The 26613-nt window shown below is 37.1% G+C and overlaps 1 protein-coding gene across 6 annotated transcripts in view; it reads right to left on the bottom strand.

The window, feature by feature from the left end:
- Positions 1 to 26613, bottom strand: part of DSCAM (DS cell adhesion molecule) — an 805927-nt gene that overhangs the window by 642726 nt on the left and 136588 nt on the right. For all 6 annotated transcript variants that reach the window (XM_060234239.1, XM_060234240.1, XM_060234242.1 and 3 more), the window contains exons 2-3: positions 19360 to 19677; positions 10594 to 10740 (exon numbers count right to left, since the gene is read on the bottom strand). In XM_060234239.1, the coding sequence (XP_060090222.1) occupies positions 10594 to 10740; positions 19360 to 19677 (465 nt within the window). The remainder of the gene's footprint in view (positions 1 to 10593; positions 10741 to 19359; positions 19678 to 26613) is intronic.

The following is a 26613-nucleotide window of genomic DNA, read 5'->3' as shown; positions in this document are numbered from 1 at the left end:
AAAATGGTAAAAAAGTAGCTGTCTTTTGAAGACAATTGGATTTCTAACTATTTGAATATTAGATAACTTAAACTAAATGCTGCCTTGAGTCCTGTTTTTCAGGGGAGGTTAGACTAAAACTCTAATTTAATAAATTAACAGCTAGGATTCTAGCCTACTTTAATATTAAACTAGCCTACTTTAAGATTCTAGCCTATTTTAATAATAAACTAGCCCACTTTAGGATTCTAGCCTACTTTAACTGCAGATAAAAATGTGTATTCATTTATTTCCAATTCAGTTTAAACCCACAGAAACATACTATCAAATGCCTTATATTCTTTATTCCAAATTAGCCTCTTGTTCCCCTTATCCTAGATTGTCTTAACACCACTGGTAAATAGGGTTACCAGCTTCTGGTTGGGAAATACCTGGAGATTTTTTTTGGGGGGAGGTGTGTGCCTGAGGAGGGTCGGGTTTATGGAGGGTAGTTACTTCAATGGGGTATATTGCCATACGGGATATTTTCTCCAGGTGAACTGATCTCTTATCTCCTATGGATTAACTGTAACCCCAGGAGATCTCCAGCTGCCACCTGCAGATTAGCATCCCTACCTATAAAAAACTGGTAACCCTAACTCAATGAGAAAGGCAAGAAAGAAATGAAAGAAATAAACAAATAACCAAAATTCTATTTAATCTCTGAAACAAAAATATTTTTCTTTTATGACTCATAAGAGTACATGTATGGAATAGGATCAGGAGGAGGGTGGATTATGAGTTTGGAGGGTGGATTATGAGTATTATGAGTTTGTACCAGGCCTAGAGAAATGATGTTTGGCAACTTATGTACCACCCTAAGTAATTACCAATATATTTGAAATCATACAATGAAGGCAGGGAGAATAACAAATTAATATGGCAAGCAATTGCACTAAAGCACAGAAGAAGAGTACCATGTGGATGGATATACCTCAGAACTGAAAATATTGATCCAGCTGTAGTTTTCCTTGTTCCACATTACAGGGTTGACCACTGGAAGAATACAGACACAAATCTGAATAGTTGTTGACAGGGCTTCATAGCAACACTGTGATTGTTGTAATTATTACACTTCCAAGGGATTGTGTGAGAAAGCCTTCAAGTACCAATCCAAGAGAATCTACAACAAATCCCTCATTAAGCCTACCAAATTGATTTTATGACCAGTAAGTGATTGTTGCAATGGTTGTTTTTCATTAATAAATCTCCAGGTACACTGACTTAGATGCTAGCAAGACTCAGTTTAAAGGATCATCCGGCATTGGAAAATCTGGCAATGCCATTAAGGAAGAACCTAAAAGGAGGCCCCATTCCCCATTTCAAATACACAACAAAGCTTCCACTCTGCTTCTTTCTTAGCATTTTCCTCTTTTGACCTATTCTGACTTTTCTGTCTCTTTCTGTACATTTATTATTTGCCAACTTATTTTTACAACCTAGGCACTTGAGTCACCTCTCCCACCCTCACAGCTCACCCTAGGGAGTAATAGCCACTTAAAAGAATGTGAATTGTTTGTTAATTATTCATTCCATAATGAGGGAAGAATCAATGAACACTTTTTCTTTACTCTTTTTTCCCCCGACCCCTATGTGTGTTCTACAAGCTGTCTTGCTAGGACAAATAAGAGTGAAATACAGAGCCAAGATTAGTAGCTGAAGGCAGAGGAAAAATGGTAGAACTGAGCAATAAGTCATCCAGATGCCTTAGTCAGCAGCTGTCGCTAACAAACACTATAATGATTAAGCTGCACTAGTAAATCACATTGTTGGAAAGGTTTTACCTTAGAATAACACCTTTGCATTTGTTTTTTAAAGTTATTTTAAAGCTTTTTTCCCCTCGAGTGTATCAATTTGATATGTAAAAATTCTCATAATTTGCATGAATCATCTCATTATTGTTAGATTTCGATTTACACATTCAATACACAAAAAAACTTAAAGCTCCAATATATGAAATGAACCATCAGAAACCTCATCTCTTGATGCAGTTTGCAAGTTTTGTATTTTCCCTGTTGGCCTGAGTCTGCATTCCCTCAATCCTGGACTAAGGCTACAAACTCTGTTAAGGAATGGGGTGGGGGCAGTTCTCTTAGATCATTTATCATTTTAATAGAAACCTTCAGTATAGATAATGATGGGGAAATGCTTGCAATCCACTGCAGCCACCCAAAGACATTGCAAACACTTTCCACGAGAAGCCATTCTGCTGTTACGCTCTCACTAAGTACTTACCAAATGTTAAGAATGACTATGAGGATCCTGCAGTTCACAGAGTACTCACATCCATTTACAAAAGTGCTTCATTTCATTTATCTGCTGACATCCTCCCTGTTTGCCCCCTTCTCTATTTCATTGCTGTTACATGGAAGGAAAAAAACCCTCTCCTATTAAGATACCCATTCATACTTCTCAAGATTTTGATCAAGAGGATTTCAAAAATTGTTTAAGTAATTTGATTAAATGCATCATGCAAGCAGCAGACTAACTAGGCGCTGCTAATGAGGGGGTGGGGTCAGTAGGAGAGGCATTTAACAGCTGGGAGCCAAGCTGCTGAGGGGGAAAAAGGTGAGCTGTGCAGAAAGAAACATGGGGATCAATGGCCAAGAGAGGGAGGATTGTTCAGAAAGACACAGAGACTCCAGATAGCCAACAAGGAGACACTGGAGAAGACCCTCTCTCCCATGTCCAAGGACAGCCTATAAACAAGTCTGGAGGGGTGTGGCCCACCAAAGAAAGCCAATGGGGACACTGAGCCAAAGGGAGTGTAAAAGCCCAAGAAGAGCCTCTCAGCAAGCTTCCCAAGGCACAGGTCAGACGAGGCAGGAAGGGACTGCCAAGGCTGCAGGAGTCACTCTAGGGAAACAGGGCAAGACTGGTCTCTGGGAAGGGAGCACTGGAGATAGTAAATAAAATAAAGGTGCATGGCTAGTGATGACCTGTAGTGACTTCCTGCAGCACCTCCAGGGCTCAAGCCACATCCCTTACACATTGCATTTCACAGTTCTGCTGCAATACCCTGATATGACCTCCTCTAGCATAGGAAGCAAACTCTGGCAAATGTCATGTCTAAAATCCAGATACTTGCCAATTCTGCTTGCTGGATCCCTTGCAATAGCTTCCAGCCAGGAACAAAGCACTAGGAGCTTGCAGGTTTTCCTCCAATCAGCTGAAACTTTTAAACAGCGTTGCTACCTATTGCAAGTGAGCAGCTTCCAAAGATCTTATTAATCGATTCAAAGTGTCATTTATACAAAGATGTCACAATGGTTATTTTTACCAGTTGACTTGCTTGTCACTTGTCTTACTTGTAACCAATTGACACCTCTAATTTTAAAAAAAGTTTCTGTTGCATAATTAATAATAATAATAATAATATTTAAACCATTAATCTATTCAATTAAGAGTTCCATAAGAATTAACTACTTATGCTCAGCAAGTCAAGTGGCTTTCCTACTTTTACACACACTTCTAAATACTACGGGTTTCAGTTGGCTTTAAATGTGTGACTATGCACAAATTTATTTAGATATTTATATCTTGCTTTTCCCTACATTGTTCTTCCCATTTCTGTTTTATCTTTACAACAACGACCCTGTAAGGTAGATTAGGCTGAGAGAGAGTGACCGGTCCATAGTCACCGAGGAAGCTTCCACCACAGAGTAGGGATCAAACTTGGTCTCCAAGATCATAGTCTGGTACTTTAATCACTATACCACACTGGCACTATATGTTCTAGTTAAAATATGTACATCACATCATTCCAAAGAAAGCTTGGAACAGCTGTCAATGATATATTTTTTTAAATTATCTTTCAATATCTAAATTAAACTAAGACCCATAATCAAAATAATAAAAACAGCACTCCCATACAGACCACAGAAAAAAATCAAGATCAGTAGCCATGTTCGTCTGCCTGAAGCAGTTGAAAAGAGCAAGAATTCAGTAGCATCTTAAAGATTAACAAAATTTGTGGCCAGGTATGAGCTTTCATGAGTCACTGTTCATTTCTTCAGATACCACAGAAATATACAGATTTATCATTCAGATAACATTTTTGATCATTCTATTGGCATAACTACTCCCCTTCAGTCTTGTATATGAATCTCCTTCAGTTGCACAACAGATTTGACTACAACTGCTCATGCTTAATATTTTTCCTAAATTAGGGATTATTTTGTAGCATACAAAGGATAATTATTAATTCAGCCATCCTTACCACCAGGGCTTTTTTTGTTGAAAAAGCCCTACAGGAACTCATTTGCATATTAGGCCACATCCCTGGCATCATTATTGTTTCACACAGGGCTTTTTTGTAGAAAAAGCCCAGCAGGGACTCATTTGTATATTAGGCCACACCCCCTAACACCAAGCCAGCCAGAACTACGATCCTGTGCATTCTTGTTCAAAAAAAGCCCTGCTTACCACTTCATTTACTGATAGGATGCAACTCATGTGCCACACAATGGCTGATAGGAATTTCAGAATTGTTAAAAGTATTTACCAGTGAGCTAGAGTGCTGGAATTTGTTATTTGTATCAAAGCAATTGCTAGTACAACCTTGTAGCAGGGCACTTATATCTTTCCATGAAAATGGCTATGACACTTCCAGTACAATCCTACACAGAGTTATTCTAATCTAAACCCATTAATTTCTGCAGAGTGAAGTAATTCTTCACAGATTCCACTGTTTCTGACCATCCACAAAACCACGGCTTGGCACACAGAGAGACTACAAATATCTGAAAACAGGATATTTTGTCTCTAATCATGTCATAATGGAGCTTAACATCCTAGCACAGAAAAAGCCATACATGTTGGGGTGTGGGTTTCCATTGCTTTTTCAGGCTTGGATTTAAGAGAGGCTAGCGACATACATCTACTCTTTCAGAATGCATACCATACTACTTTCAGTAGAGCATCCTTAATTTCCATACATTTTTACCCTTATCTGAACTACAGTGTACTTTATACCTAATTCCTGCAACAGTCTGTGACTTTTTATTTTGGATACTCCTTTCTTATTACAATACCTCTTTCTTGATACAATATTCAACACCTGTCTACAAACAATAGGTCTTCTACACATAAACACATCAAGGCTATGATTACATACACTAAATAGTGCACTTTCAATCCACTTTCCAACTGGATTTTACTTGTGTGAACTGGCAAAATCCAGTTGGAAAGTGCATTGAAAGTGGATTGAAAGTACATTATTTAGTGTGTATGACCGCAGTCCAGGAGGAGGGTTATGTCCAAAACACCATTAACTTAAAAGGATTGTTATATTTTACCTATGAAATAACTACATTTTCTTAAAGTTTTTATTTTATCTCTTGAGGCTTATATATATCTTAGCTGCTTTTTATGACATGCTTTTAATATGAATATGTCATACTTTTCCTCTATCAATCAATCAATAAAAAAAAGGTTGACAAACAATGGTACAGCTCCTTTGGGATGCACCACTAATTTGAATAAATGATTCCTGCCTTGTAAGATAAATGTATTTGAAACTTTCATTTCATTGTGGCCATGTCTCTGAATTCTACATGTCACCTAGTGATTCTGCCAACAATGCTCTCCCCACTAAAATCCAGAGGCAAGTTGCATGCTTTATTTAAACTAAACCACACATAAGCAAACCAGATTTCATTCAGTTCTACTATGATTTTTAAAACATTCAATATGAATAACAATAATATCACAATAAAGAACAGTATGGCACTGACATCCAAATTCTTATTCATTTTCAGGCCTAAAGTAGATCTAGATAATTTCACCAGACATTCCACTATACATCTGAAGCTGCTTTCCTATTGTCTAAATAGTCCAACAATATTGGAAAGGCTGTGGCCATCCTGTCAGGCTATGGATGCTGCTTCAGTGGGGAAGACCTGCCTTATTATTGCAACCATGCAGGCAGAACCAATTATACATTTGCCAGGAAAGGAGCTTTCATGCACAAGTGAAAGGAATCAGAAAACAAGATTACCAAGTGGTTTACATGTTGAATGATGTATGTATGAATCCTAAGTCATTACAACTGAGTTGCCATGTAACTCTACTAAGAACATAAGAGAAGCCATTTTGGATCAGGCCAATGGCCCATCCAGTCCAGCACTCTGTGTCACACAGTGACCAAAAAAAAGGAGGTTCACAAGTGGGGCTAGAAGCCCTTCCACTTTACCTCCTCCCCCAAGCACCAAGAATACAGACCATCACTGCCCCAGACAGTTCCAAAAATATGCTGATGGACCTCTGCTCCATATTTTTATCCAAACCCCTAAAAGATCAAAACTGTAGGACTCAATAGTATTTAGCACACCAGTGTATCATAGACTTCATAGGCTGTACTAACAAGTTGAAAAATAAAATCAAAACCAAAGACTGAAAATACAAGCCTCTCTCCAAATACCTTGCCACATCTAATTCCAGAAATGCTTCAGTAAAATCTATTACAATGAAAGAAAACACCTCAAAGCCTCTCCATGTAACAAAAATTAAATAATACTCCTTATTGTTCCTACTTATCCAGTATTTACTAATAACAAACACGGTACTTACAGTGATAACCAAACATAATATAAACAAGCATATTTATACAACACAAAATCCCTCCGGAACCGAAAGCACACGCCGCTCCTACTGTATGATGGATCAAAGTCCTATAGAAAAAAATACGAAGCTGCGATACAAGTCCAACAATATCCAAGACCAGTCCAATATTGCTTCGAGTGGGGAGACTCTTCTTCTTGGGATCGTCTTCTTTGTTGTTGAATCAGTAGGTAAGTGGTGCTTCTTTTAAATGTTGCTGTAAAGTATACCAAACATTTGTAATAGTTTCATATAAAATGAACAAGCATTTCTACATAAAATTCAGCATAAAATTCTACATAAAATACGTACCGGGCAACCAATTATATGTAAATAAAATGTGTCACATTATCAATTCACTCACTTTCATGACTTTGTTTTCATTTCTCCTTGGAACACCTACAAATTGTCTTCATATCCTTCTGAAATGGCGTTCACTATCTTTGTTGTGAGCCATGTAAAAAGCCACCTCCTTAATCATGCACACTTGCTCATCCATTGTATTCACTATTTAAAGACACATCTCCCATATAGTACAACATTAAATATAAATATTATTATTACTCAAATGATGTCATGCTAAATAGAAAAAGGGAAAACCAGTAAACTTTATAAAAATCCATATTACTAATTAATTTCAATATAAAAACTGTGCAATAGGTATAATGCATTTTAATAAAATAGGTCCACTCCATGACCAAAAATCTGTCAATAACTAACTCCCAAGAGCATACCTAATTGTACTGACTCTTAATATTTGTTATAGATGATGTCAGGTTTTCTCTGTGTTTTTTTATACATATATTATTGTCACTTGACTAAATTTGGTCCAATATATAGGTAAAACTTTCCTGTCTAAATCTAAAATGAAGGCATATACCACTGGACCTACGTCTAATCACAAAATGAAGTGCATAATTAGTTCTGTAAGAATTGTTACAGACAACCTGCATGGGTGGATTATCTATCAACAATAACTGTTAGAGAGCCTCTATGCAGCCACAATTATTTGATTTCTCAAAAGTTGTGAGATACCAAGATTTACTGACGGAGGATGATACTTTAAGGACAAAGAAGGAAATGGAGTCACTAGGGAAAAAAATGGACTGGTGGTTAAATATGCAAATCAATGCAAAATTTAGTAAAGATAAACTTAAGGGTTTCACTAAAGGGAATTTTGATTTTGACAAGTTGTTTATGTCTAAAGACAAAGTTAGTTAAATATTTTTATAATTATTTGATTCAGTTGAAGTTGGAGGATGAGGTTGTCAAAGAGGTGATGATAAAATGGGCACAAAATTTGGGGAGGCCAATTGAGTTAGAGCAGTGGTCACAAATCTGGCAAATAAATTACAAAATAAAAGCAGTAGATTTTAGAGAGAATCTTTTTAAAATGTTTCATAGATGGCACATAACGCTGATCCAGCTGGTAAAAATTAATCCTAGTCTTTCTCCAAAATGCTGGAAGTGTGATAAAAAAATTGGTTCCTTCTTTCATATATGGTGGACACGCAGAGTGGCAAAAAAATATTGGGTGGAAATTTATGAATTTTTGAAAGGGTTTTTAAGAATTGATTGTTATTTCAAGCCAGAAGTGATGTTGTTGTCAATGGTTAGAAAAGAGATCTCTAAGGAGGATACTTATATGTTAAGTTATGCTCTTGCTGCTGCAAGAATCTTGTATGCTAAATACTGGAGGCAAACGAAATGCCCAAGCCTGGAGGAAGTGATAGAAAAGGTATTTCAGGCAGCTGACGCTGATATTTTGACTGCAATTATGAACAGGAAATCTAAAGCACAGGCAAATAAAAAATGGGAAAAGCTCTATAACTGGATTACCAGTAGAGTTGATAAAGATGGAGAAAAAGGAATAATATGTAATACTAATAATAATGATTAAATGGAATTTAAGAAATTAAGATCTGAAATGAAATAATGATATATAAAGTAAGTTAGCTGATATGCTAAAAAGTGTTATAGCCACCTATGCCTCTCTGTCTTTTTCTTTTTTTTTCTTTTTCTTCTTTTAGCGGGTGTGAGACAAATGGGAAAAGATTTGTAGTTATGTAATATGATGGTGCTGGGACGAAAAATGTATTATTGTAATTTTGAGTTACAAATAATTTTTTTAAATAAAAAAACCAGTTCACAACAATTGGTAAGTTGTGGTTGTCCCATAAAATACTCTCTGTGCTCTCTAACAGTTATCTTCAAAAAGCATGACAGATCAAATCTAGATTCAGTCCCGTAGGTTCTAATATCTGGTATCTGTGTGTAAGTTTTGCTTCCTCTTGTAATAATACTTTTTGAACATCCTGTTTGTTGTAAGGATGTGGGTGAAACTTATATACTACACTGTATCTCAAATCTTCTGCATCATGTGATTTCTCCAGGAAATGGTTCACAAGTGGGGCTTCTCTAACTGCATGATGAATTCGAGATTTATGTTCAAGTATATGCACCTTGATGGGTCGGACTGAGCACCCAAAATAAAGTAACCCACATGGGCATGAAATGACATAACACGTGTTTCTGGAGTCACAATTTCTTAGAAAGTTCAGGGTAATAGTACCACCTACTGTATGGGTTAATTGTTTAATCTCGCGTTAGCGCATGCTGCACATTTTTAACAGCGAAAAAAGCCTCTAGGCACATTATTACTGATAGTTCTGGGCAGTCTCTCTGCTCTAACCAATTGATCTCTTATAACCCATGCGGGTTGTCTGTCAACAATTCTTACACAACCAATTATACACTTCATTTTGTGATGAAGGTCCAGTGGTAGGTCCAGACGTAGGTCCAGTGGTATATGCCTTCATTTTAGATTTAGACAGGAAAGTTTTACCGATATTGGACCAAATTTAGTCAAGTGACAATAATATATGTATAAAAAAACACAGAGAAAACCTGACAACATCTATAACAAATATTAAGAGTCAGTACAATTAGGTATGCTCTTGGGAGTTAGTTATTGACAGATTTTTGGTCATGGAGTGGACCTATTTTATTAAAATGCATTATACCTATTGCACAGTTTTTATATTGAAATTAATTAGTAGTATGGATTTTTATAAAGTTTACTGGTTTTCCCTTTTTCTATTTAGCATGAGATCATTTGAATAATAATAATATTTATATTTAATGTTGTACTATATGGGAGATGTGTCTTTAAATAGTGAATACAATGGATGAGCAAGTGTACATGATTAAGGAGGTGGCTTTTTACATGGCTCACAACAAAGATAGTGAACGACATTTCAGAAGGATATGAAGACAATTTGTAGGCATTCCAAGGAAAAATGAAAACAAAGCCATGAAAGTGAGTGAGTTAATAATGTGACACATTTTATTTACATATAATTGGTTGCCCAGTATGTAATATTTGTGGCTGAATTTTATGTAGAAATGCTTGTTCATTTTATATGAGACTATTACAAATGTTTGGTATACTTTACAGCAACATTTAAAAGAAGCACCACTTACCTACTGAATCAACAACAAAGAAGACGATCCCAAGAAGAAGAGTCTCCCCACTCGAAGCAATATTGGACTGGTCTTGGATATTGTTGGACTTGTATCGCAGCTTCGTATTTTTTTCTATAGGACTTTGATCCATCATACAGTAGGAGCGGCGTGTGCTTTCGGTTCCGGAGGGATTTTGTGTTGTATAAATATGCTTGTTTATATTATGTTTGGTTATCACTGTAAGTACTGTGTTTGTTATTAGTAAATACTAGATAAGTAGGAACAATAAGGAGTATTATTTAATTTTTGTTACACGGAGAGGCTTTGAGGTGTTTTCTTTCACAGTAACCTCCATGGTCCCGGCTTTGATTGCCACATCAATCTATTACAATGGCAGTGGTGGTGGTGGGGGGGAGATCAACACCCAGCTATCTTCCTCAGAGGAAATATCAACTGCATACGAATGTGTACAGTGGAGCTCACATGGACAGGGAAAAGAGAAAGACCTACCTGAGACGAGTGAGACTGTGTCTTTCTCCCATGAGACAACAGTGATGTATGCCTCCACAGAGGAGGGGATAATGCACTTGAAGACCGCTACATTGCCTCTCATGGCTTTCTGGTCCTCCACACGGACTGTATATGGTTCCCGTAAAACTAAACACAGAAACAAAAGGGTTTATCTGTAAGTGGAATATGTTTCTATTGTTCCCTTGTCATATACAGATCATTGCTTGGTAAGATTTAGACTTCCTAGGATTCCTGAGCCCCTATAAGGGCTGCCACCAGCTTGATTGGTCAGCTGATGGGGCTGACTTGAATAATCCTCAGGTAAAAGAGATAGCAAAGGAGTCACACAGTGAAGTAAAATAATTTTCTGACAGACTAACAATGCATTCATTTGAGGTGAGAAAATAAACAGAGGCAGAGATAACTGTTCCTTTACTTTTAAGAGCCCTCCAGTCAATATCATCTAAGCCAAAATCCACTACAGAATAAGATTTTGCTACACTACTCTTGAAATAGATCTTGAAAAATTGTATTTATTCAGATGAAGAAAAGTTGGTGGATGAATTAAAATGTACTTCAAGGGGAGTAGCAACATCAGAGCCCCCTATTCTGAGTTAATAGATTTATTCTTATATTTGATAGGTTTGCTTAAAGTGTTTCAGAATTTTGGACCTTACACCCCATACAAATCCTCTCTCTAAGAATATGTTAGCAATGTGTATTAATGTCAAGTGTTTCCAGAAAAAGAATACTTAGCCAGTTGTGAGAACCATTATGAGTCTAAAAAGAGGAAATGGAAGGAAACATCCCAGAAGGTCAGTACAGAAAAAAAGAGGGGGTGGGGTGGGGGGTGGGAACTATTCAGTAATGAAACTGGGAAAGAGTGTGATTCTAGAAATTATAACAACATGTTGTTAACATCTATATGTATCCCCTTGCCCAGCTGGTGAGGAGTTTCAGGTTTGGGTGTCATCAGTACACTGACAACACCAAGCTGTATGTGTTACTGGATGGCCATCCAGATGCCACCCTGCATAGTTTGGCCATGGGTTTGGAGGCCATGGTTGGGTGGTTAAAACAGAGTAGACTGAAGCTGAATCCAACTAAGAAAGCGGTTCTGGGGTTGCCGGGGGAGGGGGGGAGAGCTGCAGGACTGGGGCATAGATTGCCAGCTCTTGATGGAGTGCCAGTGACATTGGTGCAATCTGTCAAGAGCTTGGAAGGGATCTTGGACTCCCTCCTGCTCCCGACTATGAAGGCCCAGGTCATTCATATTGCCAAGCTGGCATTGTTTCATCTATGCCAAGCTTGGCAATTGTTGTGTCCTGGCCTGGCAACAGTAATCCATGCAATGGTAACCTCCAGGTTAGACTACTGTAACTGGTTCTATGCTGGCCTGCCCTTGAGACTGATCCAGAAGCTTCAACTGGTCCAGAATGTGGCAGCACGAGTCCTGATGGGAATGTCAAGGAGGGTATAGATACTTCCTCTGCTGTGCCAGCTACACTGGCTCCCAGTGGAATACCAAGTTAAGTTCAAGGTTCTGGTATTGACCTATAAGGCCTTGAACAGTCAGGGACCAATGTACTTATGGAACTCTCCTCCATCTCCTCTGTTATGTCTCTAGAAGACAGTTGCAGTCCTTAGACAACAAAGACATCCAGCTGTCCTCAGCCAGGGCTAGGGCCCTTTTGGCCCTGACCCCAACCTGGTGGAACTCTCTGTCAATACCATCTGGGCCCTGAGGGATCTGATGCAATTCCACATGACCTGCAAAGCAGAGATGTTCCACCAGGCTTTTGGTTGAGGACAGTGATGGTTTCCATCTGGCTGGCACCCACCTCTACTAATTATGGTACATATATTTTGCCCTCTTCCCCCCTGCCTTAAAATAAAAGAAAAGTCCCAGGGTAACAAAAGACTAGAACACTTAACAATACTCAAACACTCTAAAGTATTTAACATCTGTAATTACGAACAATATGTAAAGTAACAAAGTTCACTCTAATAAGGAAAATTCTACTAACAAGTAATACAACACAGTGCGGTAATCAGTACAAATGCAGGGTGCTCTTAACAAATAAATCAAGCCAGCCCAAAAGTGTAGCTCAGCCAACAGATTTTGACTGTAACTTAAGCTGGAAAGCCAAGCTAAACATTTTTTAACAGAACTACAAATCTCTCTCTTTTTTTCTTCTTTTCCTCTTGCTGTTGATTTTTATTATTTTTGGACAGTTTATTACTGAGTATTGCAAATATTATTTAGTATTGAACTTGGATTGAATTATTGCAACTTGCTGTGTGGACTATATCTAGTTGCCCAAGATGAGCTGTGCAAGTGCTTCACCATTTGTGTGAAGGTTGGTTTGATGACTTTAAGTTGCTAGATGCGCTCTGGATTTTTCCTACTTAAATCTAGGTAATAGATTATAAAAGGCTGTGCTCTTGAAGGTTTTGCTGGATTTCGTCTGATTCCTGCTGGTTGGTGTTCTTCTGACCATTCAAGAGTTTTGGATTACAAAATATGTGTTTTTTTCCTTCTCCATGGTGGTTTTTTTAACCTTCTTTTTTCTTTATTTGGACCTTTCTGAGCTGTGATTTATAAGTGCTTTTTGGTGGATTACCAATGTTTATGGACTGTTTTACCCAATCCTGGATGGTAGATTATAAGTGTTTTGTGTTAAAATCTGGTGGGTTATCGATCCTCTTTTGCCTTAATTTGGGTTTTGGATTATAGAGTACTGTAAGGAAGACCTTTTAACTTTGGAAGATACTTGGCTGTTTGAAATACCTTCCAGATGAAGATCAGCTTTAATGCAAGTTGTTATTAACTTTTTCTGGTTTTGTTGTTGGAACATTTGAACTCTTAATTTTATAAGAGCTACTTCGGCAGGAGTAATATTGGTCCTTGTGTATAAGAGTGTTATCATTTATATTTGGGTTTAAACTCATATCCTTGTAAACTTTTATTATTTGACACACTGTCTTTATTTTGGTTTTGTGGGTTTGTTGACAGGAGTAAGAACATCTTGTTTCTAAACACTGTGGTGAATACTTAAAACATTAAAACTGAAGGAAGTATAAAGTGGGATATTAGTATTGGAAATATTTTATAGAGGTTAATAAGAAATTTATAGAAATGAATAAGAAAAGGGATACTTGGGCCACTACTCCATCACCTAGTTTACCATCTTGCCGTGCTAAACTCAGCCTATGCAGGAGAATATAAAAGAAATGCAAAATGCCTTTTTGACTGCTATTTCAAAATTGACTGATAAGGTGGAAAATTTAGGTGATCAAATGTCTGAAGTTAAACAAGAGCTTCAGGAGAGCAGAAAGCAAGCTGCAGAGGCTAATAAAACTTTGAAAGCCTTGGACTCCAAAGTGTTGGCTAATACTTAGAGTGGAAGAGGTTGAGAGAAACCAAAAATCCTATGACAGTAGATTTCTTCAGCTGGAGATAGACAAAGTGACCTACATGTTAAGATTTCAAAATGTACCAGAAGACAAATCTGAAGATTTGTATAAAACATTAAGTGAGACTCTTGCAGAAGCACTTCAGGTTGAACCACTGAAAATGGAAGAAGATATTGATCAAGCCTACTGTGTTTCCTCAACTTTTGCCCATAAGAATGCACTGCCAAGGGAGATACATGTCAAGTTTACAAAGAAAAAAGTGAGAGATTCTATTCTTAAACAAACAAGAGATCGACCAGTAACAATAGCAGGAACAAATGTGAGAATTTTGAAAGAGGTGCCATGGCCAGCTAGACAGAAGAGAAGGGAGTCTCAAGCCTTAACATCTTTTCTGAGGGAAAGGAGGTTGCTTATACTTGGCTAACACCAGAAGGGCTACTATTCACACATGAAGGCAAAAGATATAGGATCAATTCAATTTTTAAAGCTGAGAACTTTTTGGAGAAATTTGAGGACAAAGACAATAAGAAAAAAAAAAACAATGGAAATGGTGAAGCATCTTCAGAAGAGAACCAAGCTGAGGAAGCTAGGACCTATCCAACACAATCTCATAACAAAAAAGATAAGAAGGATAACAATAAGAAAAATCCATGATAGCTTCAATTCTTTCAGTTAATGTTAATGGACTTAATTTTCTCATAAAACGGAGAAGGACCTTTGCTCATTTATTTAAATTTAAGGCAAATGTAATTTCTTTGCAAGAAACTCGTATATTGCCAAAAGACCAACATCTATTGAGAAATAAGAAATTTGGTAACTTATTTTTGGCTTCAGACCTGAAAAAGAAGAAAAGAGGCCTGGCAACATATGTGAAAGATAAACTCAATTCACAATTTTTGTTTGTGTCCGATGATGGAAGAATTTTATTAGTTGAGATTAATATTGAAAATAGAAAAATTCTATTGGCTAATATCTATGCTCCCAATGAACATTAAGACAAATTTCTTAGAGATCTACATTATAAACTAACCAGCTTAGATTATTCTGAATACTGTCCAATAGGAGATTTCAATGCAATTTTTGATAAACAACTGGATAGGAAGACATCTATACAAACTAAATCAAAAGGTTTACTTCTACCGGTAAGTTTTCTTAAACTGGCTAACGAACTGAACTTATTGGATGCCTGGAGGAAAAGGTTTCCGAACTCAAGAAATTTTATGTTTTATTCATCCAGACACCAGTCATGGTCAAGAATAGATAAGTGTTGGATGTCTATTGGTCTGATGAAAGACTTGTCAGAAACTGAGATACACCCAAGAGTTATTTCAGACCATAGCCCTCTAACCATATATTTGAAGGAACTTAAAAAAAAAAAAAGATGACATTTGCATATTCAAATTTTGAGAGACAAGGACTTTGTTCAAAAGGGATACTTGGGCCACTACTCCATCACCTAGTTTACCATCTTGCCGTGCTAAACTCAGCCTATGCAGGAGAATATAAAAGAAATGCAAAATGCCTTTTTGACTGCTATTTCAAAATTGACTGATAAGGTGGAAAATGTAGGTGATCAAATGTCTGAAGTTAAACAAGAGCTTCAGGAGAGCAGAAAGCAAGCTGCAGAGGCTAATAAAACTTTGAAAGCCTTGGACTCCAAAGTGTTGGCTAATACTCAGAGTGGAAGAGGTTGAGAGAAATCAAAAATCCTATGACAGTAGATTTCTTCAGCTGGAGATAGACAAAGTGAAAAGAAATAGAACTGTTTTTTAAGTAAAATATAAAAGAAATAGAACTGTTTTTTAAGTAAAATATAACCCAAGATGTGAAGATGCAAACAGTATGGGATGTGGCTAAATCATTTTTAGAGGGCTGGCAATTAGATTTAGTGCAAAGAGAAAGAAGCAAAGATCAAAACATTTTCAAGACTATGCAATTAAAAATAGTAGCAACTAATCTTAAATTGCAATCCTCAAAGGCAGATTTTCAGAACAGAATAAAAAAATGCAACATCAACTTAATTTGTTATTGGTGGAGGAAGTAGATAAGAAACTTAAGTTTACCAGACAAAATTATTTTGAATATGCCAGCAAACCAGGAAGATGGTTGGCTTATAGACTCCAAAAAGAAAATGCTAAAAGGACTATTAATGCTCTTAGATAATATAGAGAAATTTAAAAGACATGAGATACAACAAATAGTGGAACAGTTTTATAAAAAGTTATATAAAACTAAACAGACATTTAATGAGGTTCAAAGGAATTATCTCAAGCAATATAAGTTTAATAATTTTACAGAAGAACAACAGAAAGTTTTAAATGACCCTATAACTATGAAAGAATTGGGAGACGCAATAATTATGCAAAAAGATGGTAAATCTCCAGGAACAGTTGGTCTCCCTGCAGAGTTTATAAAATTTTTGAAGATTCTTTGTTGCCTCCATTTAAAAACCTTCTAGATATGATCCGTAATGAGGTGGAGACCCCACTTTCATGGCAAGAAGCTATTATATCTTTGATACCGAAAGAAGAGATGGATTTGAAAAATATAAAAAAACTATAGACATATATCTTTTTAAAATGTGGACTATAAGATTTTTGCAACAATTCTGGCACAATGTCTAAAGAAAGTTCTATCTGAAATTATACATCAGGACCAGGCTGATTTTCTTCTAAGAAGATATTTGAAAAATGTTAGATCAATACGTAATATATTGGATTATTATGAAACCCATCCATAGAAGCAATTAGCACTAATCTTTTTAGATGCTGAGAATGCCTTTGATAATGTCAATTGGCAGTTCATGCTACAACAGCTGAATATCATGGAATGTGGCAGTGATTTTTTAAAGATGATCCAGTCTATATATTCTCATCATAGTGTGAATGGCAAATTAACAGAATCAATTGAAATACAGAAGGGAACAAGGCAAGGCTGCCCCTTCTCGCTATTGCTTTTTATCTTAACTTTGGAAATATTGAATAATCAAATTAGAGAAGATCCAAATATTAAAGGTACACTGATTACAGGAGAACAGCAAAAACTGAGAGCATTTGCAGATGATCTTGTTTTCATAGTAGAACAACCATTAGATTCTATTGATCATCTGATGAATAAACTGGAGCAGTTTGGAATGGCAGCAGGAAAGAAAATTAATTATAAGAAAACAAAATTTTTAACTAAGAATATGACACTGGAGCAAACTCATCTTTTTCAACAAAAAATCAGGATTTATCTGTGAGAAGAAAGTTAAATATCTCGGGATCTATTGAATAAATGTATTAAGGAAGGATAATTACGATAAATTACTTAAAAAATTAAAAAGGATCTTGAAATTTGGAAAGATTTAAATGTGTCTCTAATGGGAAGAATTGCTGCAATAAAGACGAATAACCTTCTGAGACTGTTATTTTTATTTCAAACTATCCCAATTTTGCTGTCTTAATAACTTCTTCCGAGAGCTAAATAAGCTGATTTCTGTATATATCTGGCAGAATAAAAAACAAGAATTAAGTTGAAAGTTCTACAAGATTTTAAAGAAAGTGTGGGCTTTGCATTACCAGACTGGCAATTATATTATAGAGCTTGTGTACTGACCTGGGTGAAAGAATGAATGTTGCTAAATGACAAAAGACTATTGTTCTTAGAAGGACATGATCTTACTATGGGATGGCACTCATGCTTATGGTATCAGAGATTAGAAGGTCACTCTTATTTTAAAAATCACCTATTGCAGAAATCTCTCTACTCAACATGGGTCCAGTTGAAGCTGAAGGTGTATCAAAAGATCCCAAGATGGGTTTCACCAGCTGAAGCTTTTATTCAACCAAAATTATTGAATCCAAACATGATTTGGAGGTATGAGGATCTACTGGAACAAAATAATGAACTGAAACCTAAAGAGGACCTAGAGCTCAGGAATATTACTATGAGCTGGTGGAAGAGATTACAAGTGGAGTCTAGATACTCTAAAAACAAAGTAGTTGGTTTTTCTACTTAACAATATGACTTTGATAAGATAGTTTTAGGTTCATAGGAGAAATTGATTATGAAACTATATTCATTTCTATTGCAAATCAAAATGCAAAATGAAACTATAAAAGATTGTATGATTAAATGGGCAAGGAATATAGGTTGCAATATTGATATAGATGAGTGGGAGGCTTTGTGGAAGTCTAATATTAAATTAACTAAAGCAGTTACTTTTAAAGAGAATGTTTATAAAATGTTCTACAGATGGAATGTAATTCCTGAAAAACTGTCTAAAATGTATGCTAATGTTGGAAATGTACTTCTCATATTAGGACTTTTTATCATATGTGGTGGTCTTGCAATGTTGTTGAAAGCTATTGGGAGATGGTGCATGAGCTATTGCAGAAAATTTTAAAAATGCAAATTAAATTTAATCCAGAGTTATTTTTATTGAACATTTATCCTAACGATTATCCAAAAGAGGCAAAGCACTTGATATTAATACAGCAGCAAGCATTTTGATTGTGCAAAAATGGAAACATCAGGAACTGCCTACTAAACAGGAACTGACTGGAAAAATATTAGAGACAGCTGAGCTGGACTATCTATCTTCTCTGTTGAGGGGTAAGACTATGGAAGATGCTAAAAAGTATTGGGAATCACTATGTGCTTGGCTTGACGCTCCTGCTCAATGTACTTTGAATCTTTTTTGAACTATTGTTTCCTTTTTGGTACTATGATATGTAGAATGTAACTTCTTTGCATGCTTTTTTTTTTGCTCTCATTCCCTCTCTATCTTCCCTTCCGCTTCCCCCTTTATTATAATTCTAATAGAACTTTGAATTTGGAAAAAAAGAAGCTGATCAACCCAAGACTTCCAGAATGCTATAAAAATACTTTTTTAGAAGCAGTACTAAAACGGCTTCAGGAGTATTTATGCTGAAAAAAGCAGTGGATAACACTGTGTTATTATTTGTAACAACATCAGCCATGGTCTAAAACAATCAATCTAAAACAATCAATCTAAAACAATCAATCAATCAATTACTATCCTAAATCAGCCAACAGGGTCTACTCTTACTGTAGTATGTTTTACCATACTGTTTCCAGTGCTAACAATGGCAATAACTAGTCCACTTTTCTCATGTCCTTCTCCAAGATCCATTTTTATAATCAAATAAACCTTGCCTCACTGATTTTTACATCACCAGCTGACCTCATCCCTAACACAACCCACACTATTATTGGTGACTCCCTGATCCTTCTCACATTTTGGTATGGTTAGTCCAATGATGATTATAAACCCCTTCTACATTCTGAATGGCCAAGCACACCATAGGAGCTAATATTTAAAAAGCAATATTTGACTAAACTCACCGGCCTTAATGTGAACATCCTGACTTCTGATTTTCCCTGAAGGATTTTCAGCTGTGCAATAGTAAGTGTTATCATGGATTAAGTTATTAAAGCTTGAAGGAGGGAAAGGGAAAATTTGGAGAGTGCCATTAGGGTGGACGTGGCGGATCCCTGGAACATCGTAGATCTCCTCGCCCGTTGCTAGGTACCATCTGAGCGTCACAGGAGGAATCCCTGCTGCTGGACAGGGCACCAGTGTCCCTGTGGTGCTAGCAAACACTACCTCTTGCAAAGATGCATTGACAAAATATAAACTGGCGTGTAGGTCTTCACTGCAAACTGCAAGACAGAAATATAAATGCATACAATTAGCAAAGAAGGAAACATTTTGAGGCACTTTTTGCATTTATTTCCTCATTAATCATAAAGTCATGCATCCATAAACTTAATGAAACAAGATTGTTCTCCCTTCCCCTACATCCCACTGAGGCCCCCTATGTTTTGTTCCTAAGGATAAGCAGACTCTCAGAAACAGCATAAGGAACCATGGAGGTCTGCAGTGGTAGAGGAGAATTGGTGAAAATCTTCCAATATTTAAATGCCATTAAGTCTTTGAAATGGTGTGGTTGGATACATGACAATATGAAACTGCTCATCAGAATATGCCATAACATAAACACTATTTTATATCATGAAGTACTCTTTTGATCAAAAATCTACACCTAAATAAAGATCACTAGAACTGGATCCATGTGGGAAAACATAAATTCCCTTGCTTAGATATCTAAGCAGAAAATTGTAACCTGTTCAGTTAACTGAGAAGTCAAAATTTTTAAAACATAGGGCAAAAATAATGAGGACAGAATTTATGTTTAGATAAAGCAACCAGATTTACTTTCCATTGTAATCAGCACTTTAAAAATACTAGGCATGATAAAAAAAAAAAAATTAAAAAACCCTTCACTAGTCTGCAACAAAAATTTCCCTTTTAGGAAAAAAAAATTTCTGTTGACAATTATAAATCTTTAAGTTCTTGTATTTTATGCTTTTAAAATATCCTGCTGGGCAAAATAAAATACTCTCCTACAACAGCCATTGGACAAGAAAATTCAGCACCCTGGACAGGTCATGAAGTTTGCATTGCCTTCCACTTTTACTATGAAAGTCTGAGAACTTTTATATGACTATGGAACAATAAAGTAGGAACAAATGATTTCTCATGTGGAAACTGGGATGTCTGGTTACAAGCTGCCTCTAACAGCCAGTGTAAGTACAGTGCCTCTAACAGCCAGTGTAAGTTTTCTTACTTACTCCCTCCTTTATCTCTTCCTCAGAGATTCATGCTACCCCATTCTCAACTCTTCTCCCCTCCTTTCCATAAGCTAGCTGCTCAGCTGTTTGCTTGCATTTCCAACACCTAGAATGGACCTCTAATTGTGGCCCAAACAGTAGGAAGAGGGAGTTATGAATATATTATTTGTCTTCTTTAAGCTCAGAAAAGAAGAGTATCAAAGTTGCTCAGAGGCAAATCCCACTGTGATGGTTAAGAAAAACAGATCTGACTTGAAAAAAACAAGAGGGAGAAGATATGAATACAACTTATACAGGATCATACACTATGCTGTATTGCAGTCCAAGCTCTGCTCACAACCTGAGTTTGATCCTGGCAAAAGCTGGGTTAAGGTAGCTGGCTCAAGGTTGACTCATCCTTCCATCGTTCCAAGGTTGGTAAAATGAGTACCCAGCTTGCTGGGGGTAAAGTGTAGATGACTGGGGAAGACAATGGCAAACCACCACCACCACCCCCCAAAAAAAATCTGCCATGAAAATGCTATGAAAGCAACGTCACCACAGAGTCAAAAACAACTGGTGCTTGCACATGGGGATTATCGTTACCTTTTTATTTCTAACACAGTGCATAAAGAGAATCTGGATGCAATCATATGTATGGATTTGTCAGGATAGCTGTTCTTAAAGTCAAATTAGATGTGACATGGCCACCATGAGGACCCCCACAACAATGTCACAATCCTGCCTTGGCCTGTTGCAAGGAAGGATGAGGTGCTCATTTCTTCCATAGACACTTTATCAAGTCTGCCCTGACCTGGATAGCTCAAGCAAGCTCAGTCTTGTCAGATCTTGGAAGCTAAGCAGGGCTGACCCTGGCAAGCACCTGGATGGGAGACCTCCTCGGAATACCAGAAAAAGGAAGCAGAAACAGTATCAGGATGAGCCTGCCTATCATGTTATCTAAGACATATGAATTCTGTGCTGAACTATGAACTCTATAACTTTAGTTTCTTGCAGCTGCTTGATGACATATTTATGTAACCACTATGTAGCATGAGCTAGCTCACAGATTTTTAGCCTCCAGCTCACACATTTTTGTCTTAGCTCAGGAAAAATGGTCCCAGAGTACATTAATTTATGCAGTAGCTCACAACTTTAATGCCAGTAGCAAACAACTTTAATACAAGTAGCTCACAAAGTAGAATTTTGGCTCACAAGACGCTGCAGCATAGAGGGAACATTGTATGTAACCATTAAGAAATGTGCAGGAGGAATAGGGAGAAAATGTGTTAGATAGCTGATTATGCTCTAGACAGAACTTGCTGGTTCTCATGTTGCTCTGGCAATGGAGCAGGATGATTCAGCCATTGGCTTTGATTCCCTAAATAACTCTAAGTAACACCATCTGTGGGAGCAAGTATTAGGTTGGCAGGAGACTTTTTGCATGCATTTTTTTAACTATAACTATGTGCCTTGTTATTGCTTTAGTTACTCCTGGCTTTGGTTGTCCACAGCACAAGGCAATGCTCTGAATATGAATCCAATAAAGCCTTTTATCTTTTTCTTTGAGAATTTGTGACTTGGGTCAATAACTGGCAGAACCTTACAGACAGGCTGTATCAAGCCACTTCTCTGAATGTCCTCCATGCCCCATCAGGTCACCAGAAGTCACCATGAATTCCAGGCATCCATGCACACACAGAGACACAAGCACACAAATACAAAAAAATACTCCAAAACCCCCATGTACTGAAACAGCCATGCACCCTCACCCATGACTGCTCCAACACTTTTAAAGGGGGGGGGGGCAGAGAACAAGAGCACTGTACTACAAGACAAATCAGGATTGGGCTCTCACAGCATTTTTAAAATGAAAATGTGCCATGTCATGTCCAGTTTGGGACTCTCAATATTTTAACATGAATAAAGGAACTGTTCACCTCCACTGTCCTGGAAGCAATGATAGATGAAGGCAAAAGGTAGTCAACCACAAAAGCAAAGGAAGAAAAACTCAGCATCACTCAAGAGAGCAATGCAAAGGCACATGGGCGAAGTCCTTCTTCACAATCCCATACCAAGTAAACAAATGTACTAGTATACAAATAATGTACAATGTAAAGAGGAGATGAGTAGGCCAAGCAGTTCACCGTCAAGATAACAGGTGGGCAGATCTCATCACTGATTGAATTTGAGATCACAAAATGGCCAGAGACCATATACATATATATAGTACACAATAAACATAATTCTTCAAAAAAACCAAAACCACACACAGACACAGTGGGGAAAACATTCTTCATATCACTAATGAAAGCAACATCAGGGTGCAGGAAAGCTTATTCTATATATCCATTTTTCAACATGGACAAATCTGTGGATACTTAAATCCAAAAACTGGAGCCATGAAACAGTACCTGTGGTTTTCAGACGCTAATGCCCTCAGTGACTGTAGTTATATAACCATAACAATATTTCTAACCTTCAGAACTTTCTTTCTGTCGGCTGAAGGCAGAGGTGGTGCCCTTTCCAGGGCTGTTTTGATATTTCACAGAACACTCATCTGAGACTGGCCTAGCAGCAACCACCAGAAACTTTGATACCATGCAATGTGCAAAAATATTTTTAACTGAAGATGGGGAGTGGATAAAAGGTATGTGGGTATGTGGGAAGGAAAGCAGGAAGAAGTGAAAGGTGAGGGACAGGTATGGGAACTGTCAGGAGGGTAAGGAGAAAGCATAGGGAGGTGTGGGGAATTAGGTGATCCCTACAAGTTCTTGTGGCTTCACCAGCCATGTAACTAGGCCTGATAGCTGGCACTGTGCAATTCAGCCTAAGTTTTCCTGGCTAGAGACTGCCAGGGGGAGGGAATAATGGAAAGCTGAAGACAGGGAGACAGAAAAAGGTTGGTTGGCCGGTGAGTGGGAAGGAAAGAAGGAAGCAGAAAAAGGGGAGAAGCTGTAGGAGCTGCCAGAGAAGAGAAAGAGGGAAATAGTGGGGAAGGGAAAATAAGATTTCCTTGCAAATTCTTGCAGGTTTTATTGTGTGTGTGTACGTGTGTGTGCACACATTGACAAAATGAGTACAATCCTTTGATTTGCATCAAATGTCCATGGCTGTGGATTTCCCAGATAGATTTACTTAATAATTAAACATAAAATAATGATCACTACCTATTTAGACTTAATCAACGTTCTAAAACTGCTTTTATATCATACATATTAGAGGCAAAATATCCTATTAGCACATATTCATCTGAGAACAGAATTTAGCCCTGAAATAGAACTTCTTAAAAGCACATAGAAAAAAATTACTGTTATGCCTTTGATGAATCCAAACTGCCATCAAATATTTATTTAGACATAAAAGACAAGAATCAAAGGCGAGTTGGGGTAAGCAGGGCAGAAAGATTTTTTTAAAGATATGAATAAAACAGAAGCAGGTAATCTGAATTAACCTAGTAGCTCATACCCTCTATATTATATGAGCATTTATCCCAAAGTAAACATCCCACATACTCTGAACATCTCTATAGTATGTACCACATTTCTTTCTTAACCAAATGTTTTGTCCTTAATTGTTTTGCCACATATTATGACTGTCACAAGTAGGGGATCCATAAGGACTTGCAAGAGGCTTCTAGTTTGCCCCTGTATCCTCCTTTTGCTTTCTCTGACAGCCTCCATAACCCCCCTTTCCTGATTCCTTCTTTTAACACCCACCAGCCAACATAGATTTATCTGACTATGCTCCTTTGCTCCTCTGGCCGCCTCTCCCCAGGAAATGTCTAGCAAAGTTGTGCAGTAGTCACCAGGCTGGGGCCCAATTGCATCCTGGTTGCTGTCACCTGGGTCTGTTGCATGGATAGAGAGTCTTTGGTGGTTGCTGCAAACCATGTTCTAGGGAACATGACAGGGGAGGAGAGGGAGTCTTTTGACCTTCAAGTCCACCTTGATATCTGCTGCTCCACTCCCGGCTTTTTGTTTTTAGAGAAACCAAAGTTTGGAAGCCATTACTTTTAGGTTATTTGCACTTTTATTAGACCTTTGTTACTATTATGTAGTTTACTGGTACAAACATGAACATGTTCTTGTTTTAAACCATCTTTGTTGAGCCATATGATGGGATAGAAATTTCAAAATAAATAATGGCTGCCCACATTTAACTGGAACTCAGCAATCATGGAATATATAGACCAAAATGAGGATAAAAGTGGAAGGTCGTGGCTGTTGACAATATAAAGTCCAAGAAAGGCATCTAGCAGTCATAATCTTGATTGTTCCCCCATCCCACCACCTAACTGATGAGGAAACATTTCATAGAATTAGCAACACAATGATTGTTTGAGCATGAAAATAAAAGTTGTCATTTCCTTTTAGAGTAAGTGCAATGAATGCATTTAGGGACCTCATTGTATGTATCCAAGAATGCCTGTTTCTCCCTGGGTGCTCCTGTGCAGGTCTTATAAATGTCACCTGACACATGTTAGGAGACAATAAACCACATAATTAACATGAATAAGCACTCATGTTCAGACAATGTATTTTATTATGAAAATTTTTGAAGCCAAAATACATCAACATGATTATGAAATATAGTTGGCATCACAGATTTTATTAGGGACAGCCAAAGTGTCTAAGAACTTCACAGTAGAGAGGGAAGAATTATTAACAAAATAAAAAAACTAAAATGTATTAGCTTCTCCAATAGCTGACTGAACCAAAAATATATAAGTAATCAGGATGTCTCAATATTTCCCATAAACAACTATTTAAAAAAATATAAAGCCAGGGCTTCCTTTGAGCTGGGGAACATATTTTGAAAATGCCAGCTTTCAGATATTTGAAACAATAATAAAGTGGGCTTAGGTGCATGAACATTTCACTTCTCACCACTTTGTTATTGTAACCAGCGTGACCTGTACATACATTTTGGAACAGATGGACACTTCTATGGCTGCAGAATGTGACTTATACCATTCAAACTTAAACCCTGGCATTCTTTCTTAAGATCATGGGTTAGATTCAGCAGTGCACTAATAGGAAAGAATCTGCTTTGCACAAATAGGAAAAGATCTGCAGAAGGGATTCCATGTGATCTTGTACAACTTCTCTCAAACCCATCCTAGTTTGCTTACATACACAATGAAAGATCTGATGAAACATATCCCACTAACTCAGAAAGACATCTTTCAGACATCTGTAGTCAGAATGCACTTGGGAGGTTGTCCTGTGATACCTCTGACATGTCATGTCCCTTATTCTGGCCCAGTGCATAGTAGAGCTGTGTGAAGAACTACTCATGGACAGAGAAATTTTAGAATGTTGTTTGCTGCCCTTCTTGGTGCTCTCTCCCCCCCCCCCCAATATTGCATTTTAAGAAGATAATGAAGACACTGCTAGGTTACTATGGTCCTAGCACAAGTGGTTACTGCAATCTTTTCAAGAGTTCTAGGACAACTGGAAATCCAGCATTGGATCTAATCCATTTAAAACACACACACACACAATATTCAGTACAAAGAGTAAATTATATATGAAGTGAGTACCAGAATTCTTTCTGAACTGTAATGTAAAAATCCATTTTCTGAATATCTTATATGCGATGCTATAGTACATACATGCAAAAAGACATCTGGAATACAAAATGCAAGCTGTGAGTACATTAGATTTAACATGTGGGGCAATTTGAAGCCCCCCTCAATGGTCTAAGATCTTAAAGTATCAAAGGGTTGAATGTTTGACTTGAGTCTTACAAATGAGTACTTTACTAGCTTATATTTATTGAATTGACTTAGTCGAATAATTTCTCCCTTATCTTCAGGTCTACACATGTAAATTGTTATCACAACCTACATTCAAAATTTGATAAGTAGAATAAGTTTCAAAATAATTTCATCTGTTAAAACTAAAGCCCATTTCTCACGACCTATTCCCCACCTTGAAAATGGATTCTTATTTTTACAATTTTTTGTGGACCACATGAATG

Source organism: Heteronotia binoei, chromosome 3 (genome assembly GCF_032191835.1).
Source record: "Heteronotia binoei isolate CCM8104 ecotype False Entrance Well chromosome 3, APGP_CSIRO_Hbin_v1, whole genome shotgun sequence".
Taxonomy (NCBI): domain Eukaryota; kingdom Metazoa; phylum Chordata; class Lepidosauria; order Squamata; family Gekkonidae; genus Heteronotia; species Heteronotia binoei.
This window is presented reverse-complemented; position numbering and strand designations above follow the sequence as displayed.